This window comes from Pieris napi, chromosome 1 (genome assembly GCF_905475465.1).
Source record: "Pieris napi chromosome 1, ilPieNapi1.2, whole genome shotgun sequence".
NCBI lineage: Eukaryota > Metazoa > Arthropoda > Insecta > Lepidoptera > Pieridae > Pieris > Pieris napi.
In genome coordinates, this window is record NC_062234.1 from 14,472,168 (window position 1) to 14,494,419 (window position 22,252).

The 22,252-nt window shown below is 34.9% G+C and overlaps 1 protein-coding gene across 2 annotated transcripts; it reads right to left on the reverse strand.

Moving 5' to 3' along the window:
• Positions 1-1,264: 1,264 nt before the first annotated feature.
• On the reverse strand, positions 1,265-21,672 carry LOC125063218 (cAMP-dependent protein kinase type II regulatory subunit). 2 transcript variants are annotated; one of them, XM_047669545.1, is made up of 7 exons: positions 21,558-21,672; positions 17,300-17,490; positions 15,558-15,695; positions 15,008-15,220; positions 5,853-6,024; positions 5,337-5,426; positions 1,265-4,151 (listed from the first exon to the last, which is right to left on the reverse strand). In XM_047669545.1, the coding sequence occupies exons 1-7, from the start codon at positions 21,598-21,600 to the stop codon at positions 4,021-4,023; spliced, it is 978 nt and encodes a 325-aa protein (XP_047525501.1). In that variant the 5' UTR covers positions 21,601-21,672; the 3' UTR covers positions 1,265-4,020. The 2 variants fall into 2 exon arrangements, with proteins under 2 accessions (XP_047525501.1, XP_047525492.1); XM_047669536.1 differs by having other exon boundaries at positions 21,101-21,653.
• Positions 21,673-22,252: the final 580 nt, after the last annotated feature.

The following is a 22,252-nucleotide window of genomic DNA, read 5'->3' on the forward strand; positions in this document are numbered from 1 at the left end:
AGGGATCAAGTTTTAATAGATTTAGATTAAATTAAGCATTTACATCTCGTAGATAAATTAGGAATTTTACATTCGAAAGATGAATTTGATATTGATTTTACGAAATATTTAATGAAATAATTAAATTAGAATATTTTTATTTTAAGACAGGAAATTAGTAATAGCAATAATGGTCCCAAATATTGCAAACTATACCTAAGACCTATAAGAACCATAAAGTCCTTATAAATATGGAGTATTTGGCAATTTCTGGAAAAGACTCTAGGTACATAGAGACAGAATGTCCGAAGGTGAATTCAGGGTTTCTTTGTAACTTGAAACCAGATTATAAGAGCGTAGATAAGCATGATTCTATCCAGCACCTGACCACCCAAATGGAGCTAAACCAGTCCTGTCACTAAACCAACAAAACGACGTTAGATCCTGTGATCAAGAAAATTACAGGACAGTTGTGCAGCAGTTATTCCACTAAACAAAGGCACCAAAGGTCAGATTATTAAGACATTGGAAATACCTCAACAAATGGAGAGATACAGACCTCACCTTTCAGTCTTAACAAAATGTCTTTGCTACTATTTCTCTATATGGAGTATTGGTAGTTACGTTTATATTACATATAGACGACTGGGAATTGATCCAGAAATAAAAAGACATTCTGGAAAAGAACAAGTTTCTGAAATCCCTAGTTAAGTAATAGTGGAATCTGGGTATATTTTATCAGCCACTCTCTCCACACCAAGTTCTCGAATAGTCACCAATTTTAGGTATTACTATCATATAGCATGGAATCTGCAGCCTAACAACCATTTCGCAATGAACTGGAATTACACAGGCCTCACGTTGCACATGCACTGTATCAGCATTTATTACCCCGTGGAACCTGATATTATGTCTTCGCATTTCTTATATCGAATTGTTTAGCCGTAATATTAATTGTAATTTTTATTAAATAATTTTTTAACATGTGTTTTTTTAACCTTCGGCTGTGGCATAGATTCATGTTTCACTCCTTTTATTTCAACTTAAAGTTATACTCTGTAGCCAAGGGTTTTACAATAAATTAAACATTTTTATTAGTAGGCAAGCAAGTGATCGAGACAAAGATTAATGAATTAATTATTAAAAATATTTTTCTTCTCACTTCATCAATTTGTTTACCCTTGATAATTCTGTGTATGTAATAAAATATCTCTCTTATATATATAAGAGATTAAAGTCAGACATTTCTAAACAGAAAAAAGGGTTATGAAATAAAAAACAAACATTAGATCTACAAACAAATATAATTCAGTTTTCTAACATTTTACGATACATAATTTATAAATGTACAGGGTAAGCTCATGACGCGGTAAAGCAATACTATGAAGTTCACGGCTGGCTTCAGACGAACGAGTGCAATTTAGACATAGGGAACGGACTCGCCGCCTTTGATATGCTTCTCACGGGACAGGTGTGACATCTTAAATCTAACGTGTATAATGTATACGAGAGGACAAATGTGCTGATCGGTCGTACCCTACGTAGACACCGATGACTAGTAATTTATAAAAAATTACGCTACGATTAAGCGTATCGATACTTCTTAACAAGACAACCGGACAGACATTCCGCTCCGAAGGAACGGCCGCGCGCGAACGTCGAACTGTGCGTCCCGAGGGAAGACGAGATGTCCCCGATCACATAATATTTGTGCTTCCGCGCTTCGAATGCGGAACCCGTCTCGAACCCGCGCCGGGGAAGACACAGAGTGGAACGCGATAGGATTCGATAACATCAGTATATAAAGAGAAATATTACACCTTACGCTATCTAACTATTATAAATAATTCCACAATGACAAAAATTTATATGATTCACGACATAAATGATTATTTTATTGCACGACGCTCTAACTACGATTCCGATACATCGGGACAGACACACAGAAAAGGTGGACGCGACCGCCTCACCGGCACACAAACAACAATGTACAGAGAACGGAACGTCACACGCGCACTCAGAGTACCGCCGGACGTACGCGGAGTCGATAAATATGGGCTACGTTTAGTTAAGTAAATAAAAATCTGATTTATATATCGTCAACGCTGTAAAGCGATCACCTCTCACGCTCGATAAATATATTTATAAGTAACTATCGTTACGCGTTTAAAACAAGGTACACATGAGGAAACACGGTTAAAATTAACGACAGTTAAGCTAAATATAGAATAGATATAACAAATATAGAAATCCCATTGAACTCGGCGTTTCACCGTCGCTTTTAATAGAGCGCGGCACCCGATCGATATATTCTTACACACACTCACTCACCGCCCCACGGGAAGGCAGTTTTATTTTTATTCATTTCGAGACCGGCCCTGGGAAGAATTAAACACGCAACAAAATTGTCTGCTCCGAGAGCGAATCAAAATACGAAAATTTCGAAGGCGTCCTATGTAGTCCTACTCAGTGTTCGGATGCAGACAGAAGAAAGCGAGGAATGTAAGCAAACAACTACCCCCTAAAACGCTTAAGCTTTGCTGAAATAAGCTCTCCGAATCGAGATTAGCAGTAAAAATAATTTTACGTAAACGTAAATAAAACTGAATAACGAACGTAAATAATAATAATTTGTTAAACGATTATGGCAACTGAAAACATTTGTACACACTCCTCGGGATTAACTAACTCCGGACATTTCACTAATCTAATATTTAAATAACTATAAGAAGTGTTAAAAGCTAACTACCGGCCCGGACGCAGCTGGCTCGAGATCCAGCTCCGGCCATCGCCGCTACGTCTGACGCCCGCTTCATTCGAACGCGATACACGCGTTTCTCTACTTTGGCTGGACTCACGAGGGTTCGATAAAAACGAATTAATACTGGATCGAGGGTAGACCGAATTCGGCGTTCGAGGAAACCTAATACGGCACATGTAGTGGTATTTTGATAATTTACAACTACCCACATTTGGTAATAGATAAAAACACAAAAATTCAAAGTCTCTCGATCGCCGAACACCTCGGATCTTTAAAAATAATTACGAAAACGACAGGATTTAGGAACTCTCTACGAAATAAACGCAACGTAACTCAAATTCAACATAAAACATATTCTCGTCAACAAAAATACTTCCCGATTATAAAAATCCTGCAAAGAAATCGCGCTCTCTCACTCGCACGTCTTTAAATGGGCAAACGTAACAAATTGTTAATAAATAAACTATTGTTTTAACATAAGTCGTTCGATCCGGCCCCGCCCGATCGAGGCGGTCGTCGACACTATCGAATCGTAAATAAAAAATAAATAAATCAATCTAAGGGCGACTTTTAAATCGTTCCACAAAAATTAAAGGGAGAAGCGACTAAAAAGTCGAGCCGAGTGACAAAGATCAAATCTAATCACGATTAAGTCTAAATCATCAAAATCAAAGTCGAGAGCCGTCGAGCAGTGCCGCAGGCCACGGAACTAATGTTCTCCAAGTTTCTTCTTCCTGCACCTCGTCATTCGGAATTGGGAATTCCCGATTCCCGATTACACTATTAAGGCTTCATCTAAAATAAGCGTATGTTTGTTCATCTGCAGCCCTACTCGACGAGCCCTCCCTCGTCGCCTCCCTCGCGTAACCCTAAGCCCTCGTGGCACAACATTTTATTTCTACTTAAACATCAAATCAAACTTCTCCAAGTACAAGAACATCCGAGAGATCATATAAGTTTTTTTTCGACGGCTGAAAAACTAGAAAACGGAAGAAAAATCCGCCCCTTTTAAGATTCAGCGCTATTGTCCAAATGCTAATTTTATTTACGAGATAGAAGAGACGGACCGCCATTTTTTAAAGTATTTTTATGTGTATATTTGTATCGAGTCTCAGAGTGAGGGGCTCTTTTATAACTTCTAGTGCCCTACCGGGAAGATTTAGCCTCGTCAGAATTTAAAGTTTAATAAGTTTAGTAGGAACGCGGGCCCTATTTCGGCAACCCGTGGGAGAGGAGGGGTCGGAGCGGATTACGGTTGAGGGAGGACGAGACGATCCAGTTCATCGCACGTCGGTGAGGTTGCTCTTGTCTCCGAAGAGCTTGACCAGCTGCTCCTCGTAGTCGTCGATGTTGCGCTTCATGATCTCCATGCAGGGCCCGAGGAGACGCTCGAAGGTTTCGACGTCCAGAACTGAAAAATAATATTCGAACTGAATACGACCGAATAAAAAGCTATTCGTTGTTAAGGGTATTTTGCTACAACAAACCACTTTAGCTCACTTGGAATGGCCAAGTAGGAATAGAGAACGCCCCCCAGAATCATGAGAGATAAAAGGCGCTATTTCTTTTATATGGAAGTATTGTAATATGGTGGCGAAAATGAGAGACACGTGGAATAATTTGTAGGAGGCCTTCCCTCCGTCGGAGCTCGAAGACTAATGTTAAACATAATGACATGGACTTAATGTAATCCTGATTATGCAGTACTCGAATATTTTTTATTTTATTTTTGTCAACCCAAGAATATAAGTAATTTTCTTTTTAATAAATCTATGTTCTTATTAATTAACATACTATAAGCTTGAATTAGATAAATAATGTTTTGTTGTTTTTCTTGGAGGTTAATGTAGACGGATATATTTGTATCCAATCTGCTCAAGTCGCTCATTGACAATTGACAATGAATCTACTTTGCATGCACGATATTAATTTGTATATTAATGACGGATGTAACATTAAAAATTCAGAAAAGGTACTTCTGCAGCTACGTCATTGACATAAATTTTGAGTGTTCATTTTACGACTTCCTCTTCGTAACGATTCTTAGCAAGGATGACTTTTTTCCACGTCATGATTTTATAAAAAGACTTTAATAACATTTTGTACCTTAAAACTATATTTTCATTAAATACTGTTGTCGTTGGTCACGCCATCAATCATACACCAGCTTATAATAGAAATTAGTAACTCGGCAAGTTGCTTCGATTCAAAACATTTTTTACACGCTTTATATTAGCTTCACCTGTATGTATGTATGTAACCGACTCCTTCGGACTCGATTTTGACCCACTTTCAACGGACAGATTTAATTCAAACTTCGCGCACCTGTCAAAGATCGATGACAATGCAATAATCCGAAAAAAAAATGAAAAAAAAATAAACTAAAAAATTGTGAAAAAGCGTGGGGCGCTCTGTGCCATATTTCGTCTATCGAGCAACCCACGCTTTTTCACAATAATACCAGTATTTTTTTGTTCATTACCATTTTCAGTCTAAATTAGGAATTATTTTTCACTTTTTAGTTTGATGTGCTTTAAAAGCGTGTTTTTTAGTTATTTTTTATTCAGATATAAAAGAGATGCACGATGGTACTCACAAGCAACCTTGGTGGGTCCAATGGCGTATGCGGAGGCAGCACGCGGCTTGTGAGTGACCAGAGCCAGCTCGCCAAAGTAGTCTCCTTTGCCTGCGAATGCACATGAAGAAACAATTTATTTATTAATTTACAAAAACACATACACTACACATACAGTACTAAACCTATACGATAAACACAATATCGCTACTGTGAACCCACTCTATGAACATATAAAGATGTCGATAATCGGAGACAATTTTCTGTAAGCGCAACCACTTTGTTAAAGAGGATCTGTGCAACAGACTGGTTTTGTCCCGTGGTATCGCAAACAACTTTGGCCTTCGCCGTCGCATATATCCCCTTAAGATACAAAGAAACCGAGTTCTTGGAGAACACTTGGTTTGCTCACCATCCCCCGCAAGACTTAAAAAAGATAGTAGGCGTTAAATTACGCCCCGAAAAATCTCTTTGGAAATAAACTTCAATATAAAAACCGAAGTCAATAGTTTTATATTAGTTTATCTCGTGACTCACCCAGACGCTTAATCTCATGCTCGTTTCCATCATCACGAGCGATGCGGATGCTGATGGAGCCATCCTCGACGAAGTACATGCCGTCCGCCGTGTCTCCTTGGCGGATGATCAGCTCACCATCGATTAAAGTGCGTGGAAGAAGGGCATCGGCGAGATTGGCTCGCTCATATGGCTGTAATCAAGAATTCATTTTTAAGATAATTTCTTGATAATTTACAATTACGTAATATTTACTGTGTAATTCGACACAGCAAGAATCACTGATATTCTTATTAAATAAAAAAAGCATTATTTCTTATTTGCAAACGTATCCATGCGTAATAAAAACCTCACAAGTTCATAATTAATTCTATAAGTACCATAATCGCTCTACGGGGCAGACATATTCGTTAGGCCATGATCATTGATCACTGTGCCATGCATATGTCAATATAATAACGTGTTAATTAAACTTCATTAACCAAGTAATAAATAATAGTTGTATTGCAAATTTAAATAGTAAATGTTTTAATATCGGCATAAAGTTAATTAAGTTAATAACTGAAAGAGCTTACGAAGTCGCCCTATGTCCTAATTAGTCGGTTATCGCATTAAAAGGGTAAATGTTTTCTTTATATACCTTTTTTATATAAATGGATACGGTTATTCGAAACGCAATTGAGGTATTAGTTATGATTTTAGAATTTATGTGTTGTGATTTTTCTGCTAATAAACGCTTATGTATAGTTACCCCAACCCCATATAACGCGGTAAACCTGGACCGCGTTATAGGCAATCACATTGTAGGAGTATTCTCGTAAAATCGTTATTTAATTTTATAACAAAGCAATTGAATTAGGTGTAAAGATACGCAACACTAATTATAGACTTGACAAATCATTATAAACTTCACACTACAGAAATATAACTTGAGAAATCTCCACGTTATAGGAGGAATATACCGCTTTATACATGGGATTACTGTATTTCCAAACAAATATTCGCCCATATCAATCATAACTTTAAATTACACAAAACTTAGCAATTTCTGATATTGTTTAAACAAAAAACTATAATTGCTTAGCCCAGACGTAATCAAATCCATCCATCATTCGATCCAAGACAAAAACGCCTCTAAACCAAACTATTCATTATAATTTAAGTTTCTAGAGAGAAACTTGGCATGGTATCGTGTGTCGCTAAAATTCTGTAAATAATTAAGAAATACCGATATCATTTGGCATGAATATTCAAGAAAATGGCGGTCATGTGTTAGCCACTATTTAAACACTATTTAAAAAATATACGGTTCTGTATCTACCAACTTGATTTCAGATTCAATCTAGTAGCAGTGTGGTATTGAAGAAAGATCTACTTCGACATAGGGTACAAATTCTGATGAACTGAATCGGCTCCAATACTGAGTAAGAATCGTTATCGTTACTGGAATTCACAGAGTACGGCGCTGCGTAAAGAATACTACTACCTATGCAAAACACATTGCACCACTAGGGGCACATATTAAAAACGTTTTGGTCTTGCGCAGAGTTATCTGATTAATTATATATACCTAAATTCTGCCGATATCATTCCCACCCGTTCGTTGGAATTCTGTAATATAATATAATATAACTATCTTATAATATACGAAATTATAGCTAACATGACAATTTCAAAAGTAAAAACAAGACTATTAAATAAGACAATAACACTTCATTACAATTAAGTTTCAAGTACAAGTTGAAATTGGTTACCAACATAAAGATAAGTTAACAATTCTCGACTATTATTACTATATCTCTTACGTCACTTGTATCGGCATTTTATCGTATCGTCATAGGTTTATCAAGATATATCGTATATTTTATCTACAAAGGAATCCGAAATTTGAAGACGTGTTACTATAAATATCGAGTATCGAAAATCGGCAAACAAACAGTATTATTGTGTCTGTTTGACAAATACACATTTTTTATAATTATACGTAGCAGCACAAAATCTCCTTCACCGGGAGACCACGCCCGGATAGAACGACTCAACAGGCATTTCGCGATTTAAAATCTGCTTCGGCAACAAAACGCACTCTTGGACGGACAGTCGTCGTCCATCGTTTAATAGTTGTTCGCTTTGTTTATTTGTTTAATAATTTAACACGTATTTAATCAAATAATTTTAGAATTAATTAGTTTTACGTACCGACCGATTTAAAAAGAACTACATATATGCAAAGTGCATACAAGTTTCTTCGTAATAAACAAAGAATGTTGCAGGTATCGGATCGTCGTGACCGTAACTAGTGCAACTTGGCTTGGATAATAATCGAATAATCTCCGTCGCAGATAGCAATGAGCTTATCTGCAGTTTCCTTCTATCGCTACCAATAATCCCTAAGGAACAAGTTTCAAGAGTTTACTCAAGTTATCAGGAAATCTCTGATACTCAATAATGCGCTTATCGATAACATTTTTGAAAAATTCAGTGTAGAATATTCCTTCATCAAAGGGGTATAACCAGGCCTGAAAACGCCTGAAAACAGGTTTCCTGAAAAGTGTACCACTCGACTACACTTATACTGAAATTGCATGAAAAAATGTTTCAGCCTCCCGAAAACTAGGGTAACATTCTGTAAATTACAATTTTCTAATATGTGATTGACGGATTGACTCTCCTGAAACGGTCAGAAATCACATTTCAACCTGCTGAATAGTTGTCTAAGTAGTGGAAAAATCGAGAAACATTGCAGTCGACCCGTCTTCGTAACAATATATTCATTGTATTACTTAAAAACTTGCGGTCAGTAACGACATAATTTCGTATGCGCTCCATATTAAAAGATCCCATTTTTAAGAACTGCGTTCGCGACCTTGTCCACATTTGTAATTTAAATTTGTGCCTAACAACTTATGTCTTCACTTAGAATATATAGGACAAGAAATGTTGAGTATTGTTCGGATTTGTGGTGCTTGTTGCTAAGTAGCTGGAGGCGAATCAATCGCTAAGTTGAGCGTCACTTGTCGCGGTACGAACTTTGATTAATTTTGTTGCAGATACCTGCACCTACCTACCTTACTTTAGGTACAAGCAAAACTTTGTTCTTAACCCACTACGAAAAGAAATACAATGTGTTTTAACGAATTCTGAAAAGCCGTACTATAGTGTCTGATAATAATAGTACCTACATAGGATTTCCATTAGTTAATCTTCAACTAGTAAACAATTTATCGATGAACATTTATTATTTTACATAATTTGATATGTTTCGTAAACAAAGTTGCAATTATCCCCTAATTAAAATTATGTAAAGGATCTTTTGAAGTGTAAGAAAGATAAAACAATAATGATAATCGAATGCATTACGCGTAAAAACTTGTTGGCATCGTACCAACTTCACCACACTATTATTCCTCATTCACATTCCTTTCTAATCGATCTCAAAGTGTACACTGTTCCACCTTTCTACAGACTTCAAGCCATTCATTCTTCTCATTGAAGCCTTCAGGATCGCTTTATTTCGGATGAGAAGAGATAAGCATTTCTAGGATAAGATATTTGTGAAAGTCGTGTTTATATTTATTGCATAAATCAGAAGAAAAGTGGCCCATAGGTAAACTATACTTGTTTAAAACATCGTGAATTTTCAAAAATATACACTATATCATCCCTAAGATAGTGTAGAAATACTACGAAACTTGTAGGACATACAGATGTCGCTAGAACCATTCGTAATTTTGCCACTTTACCTCTTAAACGTATTCTTCAAATATTGGCATTGTATTTAACACAAGCCTGAAACTGTAGCTCCAACTGCGTCATCCAACGCGTTCGTGACTCATTAATATAGTTTAAGGCATAGGTACGACTACAAATCACTTGGACATGTCTTGGTAGTGCTAATATGCGTATGAATTTCTGAATAATTTCAACAGTAACCTAGAAACCATAGAACCAACTATTATTACAAATACATATATTTAAAAAATTAAGATAAGATAACTGAGTTGTTTGCCAAGGGTTCGTCAATGTTGAACGAAATGGCGATATTTATGATTTGAAAGGACACAGATAATAACAAAATGGAAATATTGCACACTATCAAGAACATTCTTAAGGGCTAAAGTGGCGGCACAACGCGACAAACATGAAACTCATCGAAGCATCATAATTTTCGGATGATGAAGCCGTTCACGTGTGTGAGCCTTGTGTGGGGTTAGTAAATCGATAAATAAGGGAAAAGTAATGAATATATACAACTTGTGGCTTGCGTTTGTAGTTTTAAATAAAATGAAACAGGGCAATAAGTTATGAAATAGCTTTTCGGGCTTGCACTTCAAAAATTTAAAAGCCGAAAAAGATGTTTATTTTTCTTGATCACTAATAACTAGTTTGAACCATTTTTTGTTTGAATCAAAAGTCAAAAATCATTTATTCATATAGGTAACACAATTTACACTTATGAACGTCAAAAATATACATTAAATTCTTCTAATTTTACATTTACTGCCAGTTCTCAAATCAAGGGCGTAGAACGGAAGAGAAGAAGTGGCAATAAACTCTCCGCCACTGAATGTTTTAGTAGGTCCACTAAACAGGTAAAAATAGAACATGGTTTTTTACTGTAGAATTTTATTTAAAACCCTTCTTCCTTTCTATAAAAATACTGATTAAAAACGACTACTAGCTTAGTAGTAGATTAATACAACCGATTAAACAATAGAAAATTAAACAAAAGTCTATTATTGCTATACTATGTAGAATATTGGAAGCAATATTTGATTGATACATTAACACACGGTTCGCCTCAGCGAGTTTCACCTTCAAATCTCAATGAACAGCGAACACTGCGTCCATAAATAATAACTTTGCCTTATGCGGACTGAATTTTAACTCAACGGACAAAAATTAAATATATTCATGACCTAAAACAATTATGTTTTTGCGAGTCATAGGTTAGTACTATTTCATAATTTAATTTATTAAAACGAGCAGTGCGGCTTCAGTGTGCGACTCTCAGCCTTGAGGTCGTAGCTTCGATCCCCGGCTGTGCACAAACGGACTTTCTTTCTATGTGCGCATTTAACAATCGCTGAAACTATTAATTTTTACTTATTAATTTTTCTAAGCCACTATTTTTCTATTCACTCGTTTCGTTGGCGTGTAACAACTTTGCTAATAATGCATTACCTATATTGATTAATTATTAAAGTGTCTGCCTTAGGATGTACTTACAAACTTTCCTCTCGAAAAGAGTACACATGACACAATGTGTGAAAATAATTATTAAAATGCATATATTAACGGACGTTTTTAATTGTCCGTCGAGTGAACTGATAAAAGGTATGCTTCATGTCAGTTCATCATCAACTGTTCGATTGGTTTATTCTATGTGTATGTATTGATTTGTATGTGATGTACCGTCGCACTCGGAGTGTGTATTTGTGTCAATGTTATAATAAAATCAATAAATATCCAATATTGGGCATGTTGAGTGTCCATTGTGTTAAAGAAAATATTCGTGAATTATCATTTTAGAAACGACAAACGAAGGTTATAGGAATTAAAATCTGAGATACGAGCGTCATAAGCCTATGATTACGTCAATCGGGAACGACGTCACTCAATAGACACAGATTTATGTTGAAATTGTTTACACTTATTGAGGTAAAATTATTTTAGCTTCAAAATTCTCTGTCGAAGAGTGAAAAAGTATTTAGTGTATGTACTGGGTGGTTGAGATAATAATAATGTCCACAATTATTAAGAATTGTATGTAAAACAGAAATAGAGAGCTTTGATAACATATTAAATTGAATATGAAGTAAATAAATAATCGCATATAAAACATGCCTACAGTAAATTATACAATATTAATAATAAATTCAGGTCAGTAGTGGTAAATAAGCCTAGCTAGAAATGGTGACGGCCCTATTATACAGTAGAATCGAATGACGAAATGCCTAAGTGTGCTTTAACCCGTGTTAGATTACATTTGAGCCGATGTGTGCCTTCAAGGTAACACACGTATAGTGGGAACACAACGGGGAAATTTAATTAATCAGGCCGGCATTGCAGCGTTTGCAATCAGAATGTTGCTACAATTGAGATCATATGACCTAACAATATCAATTATTTTGTTTAGTAGTTGTAAAACGCGACTTCGTCTACGTTTTATCGTTTAACCTACCGGTTAAGCATGGACTTTTAAGTTACTTGATACGCCCTTGATATTTATGTACTATTTTTTATAAGCGTTGGCCACTAGGCTTCAGCGACTCTCGGTAAAGGAATCCCTGATATTGTAGGTTATATCCCCGGCTGTGCACCAATGGACTATCTTTCTATGTGTGCATTTAACTTAGCTCGAACGGTGTAGGAAAACATCGTGAGAAAACCGGCTTGCCTTAGATCCAAAAAGTCGACGGCGTGTGTCAGACAGAAGGCTGATACTTGCCTATTTGCGATTGACAAATGATTTTGAAACAGATACAGAAAACTAAAGCCCAGACAGAACTTTAGTTTTAGTTTTAATGACGTCACATCCGCTAATTTATTAAGTAATGAAATGTCATCCCTTGTGGTTCATAAACACTAGTTTACATTTCACAGTTTTTGAGCCGTGATGTCATGCATGCTTTCAACAAAGCCTTTCATTGTCACCATTGAAGTTATGTTAATTTTTAATGTTTCTAGCATTAAGTGAATATTCACTAATGATAGAAGTCACACACACATTTGTATGAATGTTCTTTACCGAAATTTAAATACAAAGGTTGGTATAATGGAACAATACTATCTATTTCTTTTAAAACTGTATTCTTTACAAAATATATTTCAACTTGAGCTTATCGCTACAATAAATATCCTTGTCTAAACATATTCTTGTCATTTAAAATGTGTTTTTGTTTTTTCTTATTACGTAGTAATCAACAGACGGATGATGAAGGATTGGAAAATGGTGGCGAGGATCAGAGACACGTGGAAGAATTTGGAGTAGGCCTTCCCTCCGTCGGAGGCCGTGTCCTAATGTTAAACATAATGACATGGACTTGTAATCCTGATAATGCAGTACTCGAATAAGAGCTATTTTTATTATTTATTTTATTTAATGAACCTTTGCCAGAATGTTGTCTTCCCAGAAAACCAGATTTTAAACCTGAACCTACTTAGAATTTTGCATTCGCATTTAAACTTGTGGAAATTCATTTTTGAGCAGTTAATAAACACGTGCAAATAATAACTGTAGGACCATATTCAACGTGAAGGATATGGAACAAGCAAATTCTATTTGGAGTGAAGCCGGCTTCGCAGTGACCCAGAATACATAATACCTCAATACAGCTGTTCGTATTCTTATAGAGGCAGAGGCGTAAACGTTCGAGATTGGAAGATTACCAAGGGGATTTAGAATTCTTGTTATTCTTTCATTAATTTATTAAATGCTTTTTATTGTACCACTAAATAAAATATGATACCATAATTGTCTTACATTACTCAACTAAATATATTAAATTAAACGGAGTGAGTAATTAACTAACAGCTACTTTAATAAAATATATTTTCTAAGTCACACTTGTACTCAGTACATAAAAAATAAATCAGTGGCGCTACCTTTTTAGGTCTGAGCCTCATATTTCTGTATCTATGTAATGATCAATTGTCAATCTAATAGCCAAGTAGTTGATCAGCCTCCTGTGCCTGACACACCCCATCGACTTTTTGTGTCTAAGGCAAGCCGGTTTCCTCGCGATGTTTTCCTTCACTGTTCGAGCGAATGTTAAATGCGCACATAGAAAGAAAGTCCATTAGTGCACAGCCGGGATGAAGATCGCACGCTGAAGCCACTATTCCAACACTGCTATTTAAACTAGTTTCACTTCTGTATTTTACGTCATTTTTTTGTTATGGGAGAGCTGGGAACCCTGACACAGGTATTTTTTACTTAAAACGGTTCCCAAATCTTACACATTGTAATGCATATGAACACATAAACTCATTTTTATTTATAGTTTCGTTATCTATTCGGTAAATCGTTTGAAGTATATCGTAAATTTTTGGTTCGATATTTTTTCTACCCCATCTCATATAGAAATTACATTTCGACTGGGCGGGGCTTGACCATTCTTAAATTGCAACACATTTAAAATGAGCTAACAGGTTTCCATTTCCCAAACGTTAAATATCTTGTAAAAACCTACGAGCAAATGTAATATAATTTTCATAATGAAGTAATGAAATTCTGTTTCAGCGTAAAACCTTCAGCGTGAGATTAAATAAAACTACAAAGGCTACTTTCAAAACAAAGTATGAACAGGTGTAACGCGTAGGTGCTATTGCCTAACCCACAAACACTTTTTCTCGCTATCGTACATAAATATGATGTTTTAAAATGGAAAAGCGATATATATATATTTATATATATCGCTTTGGTTTGCTTTGGTTAACATATAAAATTAATTACTAGGCACAGGAGACTGATCACCTACTAGCCTACTACATTGACAAATCATCATGAAACAGATCCAAAAATTTGAGGCTCAAACGTTTTAGCGCCACTGATTATTATTATTTATTTATATATAAAGGAAAATGTACTACAATAATATTACTTGACGAGAGCTTTTCACCAATCGTGGTCTCGTCGAGTTATGTATTAATAATAAACTCCACATTTACACCTGTTAAAGAATTACAATGAAATAAAAATAATTCTACATTTCAATACATATACATTGTACTGTTACTTGGCCGGGCGATGATTTCATTATAATAATGTATGCAAAACGATACTTTTTCAACTAAAGATTACATACTTTAAAGGTTGTATTATAAATTGACTATGGATATTTCCTTCAGGCGGCCGTAACTCAATCGCTTGTGTTCGCACACATACACAGTTGCCACGTCCTCTTAGTACATAGTTATGTAGGCTTTTAATAACGCTAGGCTTTCAAGCCTACATTCTAGTCTATGAGAGTAATAAAATATTACCCTACCAATAAATGATTTCATACGAATTTTTTGCTGTTGTTGTTTTATTTAAACTGTTCAATCTCAAAATAGACGAAAATTAAATATATATTCAGAACCGTTCACAATAAAATTATGAAATCGGCGGAATTTCGTAGGCATTCATAAACAACAGACTGGAAAGAATACAAATGGTAGTTTAAGGGACTTACCTGTAAAGCCTTAAGTATGGGCACTTTGTCGAGCAGTTCCTCGTACAGCTTGCGCTTCTTGAAGGCGCTCTTGAGCAGGATGCGACGGAAGGTGTGCCTGTCCATGGCCCACAGGGCTCCAGGACTCTGCGCCCGCACTGACGCGGCCCGAGGCATGTTGTACATGAGGGCCAACTCCCCGAATGAGCCCGAGCCTTCGTATGTGTGTACCACCTGGATATATAAGATATTTCAATGGGGAAAATATTATGCCTTACAAATGGGTCTCATTTTCGATAGGCCAGTAGGTAAGTTTTTGTACTCCAAAAAAATACTGTTTTCAATTTTTAGTTTTAATTGAATGAGAATGAAACTAAAATGTTAATCAAATAAAGAAATAAAAATCTAAGATTTTAAAATCACACACTCCTGAACCATTGAACAGATTTTGATTCGATTTTGTTAATAGATATTTGTTACGAATAAAGATGTAATTTTAAAAAGAGTAATAATAATATATGATAAATGAAAAAGCGAACCTAACATAGTAATAATAGGTCAATACACATACCTTTTCAACTCCATCATCGCCCGTGACGAGTACGTCAAAGACCCCGTTTTCGATGACGTAAAAGTTATCGCCATCGTCCCCTTGTCGGATCACGTACTCGCCGGGCTCGGAGCGCTTTTCAAACATTGCGTCTAGCACCTAAAGAAAAGATAAAACTTTAGTCAGATAACTGACATTGAACAACATAAACTTATATTGTATTCCTTTCTTCCCTCCGATCAACCACAATTTAATAACTTTTATTTTAAACCAGCTGACTCTAGGTGTACTAACTAAAAGGACTAATAGACATTCAACAAATCTTTACGCGAGGAAGAGTGTAAGAACGGCAGTTCAATATCAGACAGTTCATTCTGTAAAGCGAATCGGAAGACAGATACAACTTATTTATTTAAAGACAAAAAATTAGAATGATATATATGAAATTAACAAATTGCGTTTACTCTTGTATAATTTCATGCTTGTTTTGCGTAGGCGGGAACGTAACGGGAGGGCGCAGCGAGATGATAAGCACATTTCCTTTTAATATTTGATCTGATTACATCCGGTGATATTTAATTTTAGCTATAAAAATATGACTGCCAAAGAATAATTACTGTTATGAACTATTTAAATATTAGGATTCTACGCTTTTGTTATTTGTTCATTACCTGAACGTAAGATATACAACGAATCGATAATCACCCCTGCGATTCTTTAATGTCGGTTAAAAATACGCAAAGCCAGAACATAATCTGACCTGTCATAAAACGTAAATATAATTTAAATAAGCTCATTAAAACCCAAGTTAATTTGACGAAACCCCAGTCTTAACCTATCATTTGACCTTTAGAGGTGGGACCTTTTAATAACCATATTTGTTGATTACGTTGAAGTTCAAAAGTTACCAAGGGGGCAAAGTTAATTTGAAATTAAGTGTGAGTTGAGATTGACGTTTTTTGTTTACATAATAAATTGATGATTTCTATCTTAAATAAAGGCCGCTGTGCAAATTTCACAGCATTGTTCACACTAAACACTGGTGCTATTTTTCTTGACCACAAATTTCATCAAAACTACATTTGCTATTAGGGAGCGTTCAAATATTACGTAATGAATTTTGGGGGAGGGGATCCTTTTGTAAAACGTTACGATACGGGGCGGGGATTGAATTAAGCGTTAATATTATTTTCGACTTTCCAGTACTTAACATCGCGTAATAGTAACTTTTAGGTATAAAGAGTCACTACCTAGGTGGTCACGAAATGTTTTACTATTCTTGGGTACTGAAAAACGTTACGGCGCGTTACATTGGGTGTCAAAAATATACAAAAATTGCGTGACGTAATACTTAAACGCTCCCTTAAGATAATTGATTGATTAACGCCCCATCCCCGGGCCTAGGTTAAAAGAAGTATATTTTCATTAATACCTTCGTGTCACTTACATGAGTAATAAATAAAACGTTAAAAGTAACTTCGCAGACGTATTTCAAACGGATCCATCGCTACTATTTGCCGTATCTCACGAGGCAAGCTGTTATAAAGACCCGCTCCGAAAGGTTGGTTAGGTCGATGTTATATGATTAGTGTTTTGCCGGGTACGTGTGGCATAGTTAAATTGAATGCTGATGTGTATAGGCTCGGGCCTTCCTATATATTTCTAGACGTAACGCATGTCATCATATATCATCAGGGTTCTGCCCTATTAAAAAGAAGATGTTCTAAGGAGCAATACTTCTCATTATTTTATATATGTCTTACCTGCTGCATCTGTTGAGCATCGAGAGAGCGGAATAGAAGAATTCCGCGCACGGCTTCAGCGAGACGTGCCCGTTGAGCATCAGACTTGGGGAACACTGCCGGAGCACCCTCATCAGAGTCATCTTCTTCGGGATCATATGTTTCAGCAAAAACGGACTTGCGTCGGTTGTTGAAGCGCGCCACTGGCGGCTCTATTGACAATATTAACAAATTCAGTTATTGAATAATAATTTACCAGAACTAGGCCAAGGGTAAGTTCATCGATAAAGTTACATTAAAGCCGAAATTTTAAAAAAAAGTAGTGTGTTTATAGTGTTAGTTATGAGTCGTAGTATTCAATTGAAGCACACAAATCGACGTATAATATAACGTACGGTCGAACTGCATTATAACCAAAATAAATACTCGAGAATAGCCGCACAGTATAGCGCCATTATTTTTAGAGCTGGCAATAAACTAGCCGGGTAATTATTCTAGATTCAAAATTTTGTCATTGGAGTTAGTTAGTCAATGGTATATTAGAAGATTACAATGTAAATTTTCTAATATACCATTCAAAATCTGAAAACTAACCTTGACCCTTGTATGTATATATGTATAAACCAACATAGCGGATGTACTGAAACGTGATGTAATAGTATGCCAAGTATATGCTATCGCTGATTAATCACAATCAACAATACAATTTAAAATTTACCGAAACATTTGATAGTGATCTGATTGAATTTAAAAATAATACTGGAAATTCCAATTAATGCTAGTTTTAAAATAGTACCAGCCTTTTTATGACCGTTATGTAAGTGATCTAGTATGTAACCAGTTTTAATAGTCGTTTAAAACAAGAACAAACTAATAGTACTAGTTTATTTAATCCTACGTATGGCATGTGTGTCGTAAATAAGAAAATACATATCGAAATCTTAAATTTTTTGCAACTTAGACAGGTCTAGTAGGTCTTTAGGTAATTAAAAGATAGCCAGCCATATTACAATATTTCTAACTAAATATATTTAAAATATGTGTTTGAATGGTTCTATGATTCTTTAAACTCTAGACTTAGCAACATCTTGACTTAAGGCTTGTTAGTACTGTCAAATGTTTTAATAATTAAAACAGAATGGTAGAGGTATCTTGCAAACAAAATTTTCAACCAAAATCGCAATTAAATTAACCAATAAAAAACAATTTAAAAATAAAAGAATTAAGAGCAAACACATTAATATAAAAACATATCATGACCCTAACTCAAGAAATAAGCCAGGCCTTCTAAATTACAAAACTTCAAAGGGTTAGAAACAAACACACAAATTAGATCAGTGAACTGTAAACATAAAAAATTTATGCTCCATAAATCATTTCACAGATGGAACAAAGAAAACTGAAAGTTTTGCTTTTATTCTACATTCATTAAATTCTTTTCCTAATTAGAAGATGAAATTATAGCAAAAAGATTTTTAGCTATAATTACAATTAAGGAATTTATAAATAGTAGAATAATTTTACCTTTCAATGAAATGACTATGGCAGAATGCCAAACATTGAAAGAGTTCACTATGCCTAACAATTATAGTAACAACTTTGTGAATAATTTTAACAGCTGTTATCTTCCTACTTTTATGTGAATTTTACTGCTTGTAAAGATTAACAATAAATTATGGACCACAATATCATCACATTCCTTTTTTTATAGTTGCTTATGTGATGACCATGTTATTATTATTATTAAACACACTTGCAGCTTATTAAGCTGATGCGCGCGTATTTTGAGATTTGGAGAATCCAATCTATTTTTAAAGGAGTTTAAATGGTGATGGCGATGGTGCGCTGATTACACTTTCCGGAAGCCTATTCCAGTCGGCCACTACTCGGTTTGGGAGAAAGATCTTTAGGGAATTTGTGTTATGTTGAGTGTGCTTAACTTTTAAAGAACTACCCCTCAAATGTGTATTTTCACTTGAAATAAAGAGCTTCTCAATTCCTGGAACATTATAGTGGCCAGTGAGGGTTTTATAGGTTCAATAAGATTTCCTCTTTATCTCCTACTTCCTAAATCAGTAAGGTCACGTGCTTTCAGACGCTCATTATAAGATTTCTTTCTGAGTGACCTGATCATTTTCGTGGCTTTTCTTTGATCCCTTACAAGCATACTAATATCCTTTATGAAATAAGGATCCCAAATGCTGTAGGCATACTCTAATAATGGTCTAATGTAACATTTATATATCTTTAAGAGTGTTCCAGGAAAGGCATTTGAATGATTTTCTCACTAAATAGAGCATGGAATTACCCTTTTTTACAATATTCATGATGTGACATTCCCATTTCAAAACATAACTGATAGTATAACACCCAAGTCTTTTTACGTGAATACTGGCATTAACTGCTGTTGACCTAAGCATGTATTAACTGCTATTGTGCATTTAATAACATTTAATGACAGCAGCCACTGCTTGGTCCAATCAAAAATATCATCTAAGCCACCCTGTATTGCTTGAGATGTTAATAAAAGAATTGTGGTGCTTATCTTTGGAGATGCATAATCTTGTTATCAACTGAATTCTGTAGGCAAACCCTAACCGTCTAAGTGCTGCATCTGTATATTATAAATATTAGGTTAATAGTCTGAATATGGTTTAAAAAAGACATATATGGAACATTCAAAACACTCAAATCGCTGACTTTTCCTACGCGCCTATTAAGTTTAGTTCCTGATCTATAAGCCATCTCTTTACTCAACTTGAGTTTATTTAATTCACTCCAATAAAGTAATTCACCCAAATCCAGTTGCAGACATAGAGAGTCATTGTATGTCCTAATTTCCTTAAAAACCTTAAAACCGTCAGCAAATAATAGGACTTAGTAAGCTTTAATAATGCTGAGAAGGTTTTTAATGATAATCAATTTAGCATTCTAGATTTGAACCCTGGCCAGACCAGAACTTGTTGGATATAGCTGTGAGATATTATGATTGGATAGATTAGTAGAAAAAACCTTTAGCAAAACATGTCTACATCCATTGGATGTTACTGTATATTATGTAAGTAACTGCCAACTTCTGAAGGATATCATTATGTACCTAATAAAACAATTTCTTATGACACCATATCGGCCAATGACAACAATTTTTTTTTAAAAGACCTGTGGTATACCAACTATCACTGTAACAGTAAGATGAAATGTATGTACCTAAATCTATATTTTAAAGATTTAATAGGAATTCGATTCCTTTTTCATGTTTAAGCAATTTTTTATTATTATTTTCTAAATTCAACTAAATATAAACGAAAAAAATAAGAAAAAGAATTTAATTCACACAATGTCACATCATGAATATTGTATGGGCCATAATTTATTAATTAAAGTAATATTTAAATAATGTCATGATTGTATGTATCCCAAAACTGAATAATGCATACCTACTTTAATAAATTGCTATTATAATATTAGTTAATAACAGATTCAAGGATATGGCAATATGCCTAAAATTGCTTTTCGATTCAAAATGTAAGTTAACTGTCAACTGAGTAGTGATGAAAGATATTTTTAAGTGATGTGGATTCTGCTAATTTATTTTTACTATTTATACTACTATAAATATTAGCTGACTGTTAAAGTAAGCAAATATTCCAAAAAAGTTTGGAATCTATTAGATAATAGCTTTTTATAAATATCTGAAATGAATGTAGATAGTATATAATACTTATTTGTCAAGTATATGTAGTGTTTTACAGTCTTTTTATTAGTTTTCACAAGAAAATCGTGTTTTTGCGCTGTTGTAATAATGAAATTCGAAAATATTACCTTCTTCATCTGATATTATAGACTCATCGGGTGTGCCCGCTGAAGGGCCACGGACTATGGTTGTGGTCCGATTGTTTTGTAACCTAGTGAAGAATTCGACTGCGTAGTTGATAACATCCCCTGGCTGTTCCAACAGGTAACTTATAGTGAATTCCAACAAGATTTCTCGTAGGTCATCTGGGACTTGGATACGTCCGCCTTGAGGCCTACTCATTTCTTATCAGGTCACCTCCTTTCCTCCTTAGTATCCCACAGTTAGCACGTCAAGTGACGCCAAGAGTTAAGATTTCAATATCATAGCCATTGAATTAGCTAAGCGACACACGAATGAGCACTATTACTAGAAAACTGGGAAGTAGCACTACATACAAATGTTAGTAATAAACAAAATCACGCTATTATACTAAGATGTTTATCAAAAAACGTTTTCACTACAAAAAACTTAAATATGACACACTTTTCACAAAATATTCTTCGTCCTCCAGCCTGACGAAATTCATAAATCTCCTTTCACTGTACGACTAAAATGGCGAATTTCGGTGGATGAAGATTGAACTTGAAGGATCGGTAATTGGTGTTGCCTTTTCAAATATGTATAAACAAATTAATATGTGAATTATAATACAACTCATTTATATTATATTTAAAACATTTAAGTAAATAATAATTTATCATTAGCATAAGATATTTTTAATATGATTTCATAATATTGATATCTGTAGTTCTTGCTACTTGTGTAGTCTGTACTCAACAGCTAGCAATATTCTGGACAAAATCCACATTTTTAACCACCTCCATTTCCCAAAGGAGTGACTTGTTACTTGTAACTTGGGAGTGCGATGTTTTTACTATGCAGTAGGAGGGTTGTAGTTGGAAGGAATTCAGGAGAAATAAAAATAGGTAAAAAAACTTTTTAAGTTAAACGGTTTTATGTTAAACATACATTGCAATGTTTAAGATAAATGTACTAAAAACCAAAAAATAATAAAATAGATACAGTCGTGGGAATTATAAACATATGCATAGACTAGACTAAAATAAAACCGTGGGGCACGTCAATTGTCTACAAATTATCGACTTAATGTGCGATAGAAGAATCGTTTAATTCGTCGTTAAAATAGGCAGTTGGCCCGCAGATTGTCAGGAAATTAC

Excerpts from the sequence above, each read along its gene's own strand:
- LOC125063218 (XM_047669536.1), bottom strand. The coding sequence starts at position 21,314 with ATGAGTAGGCCTCAAGGCGGACGTATCCAAGTCCCAGATGACCTACGA. Across the intron at positions 17,491-21,100 it reads TATAATATCAGATGAAGAAG|AGCCGCCAGTGGCGCGCTTC; the intron begins GTAATATTTTCG and ends TATTGTCAATAG. Across the intron at positions 15,221-15,557 it reads GCGATGATGGAGTTGAAAAG|GTGGTACACACATACGAAGG; the intron begins GTATGTGTATTG and ends TTATATATCCAG.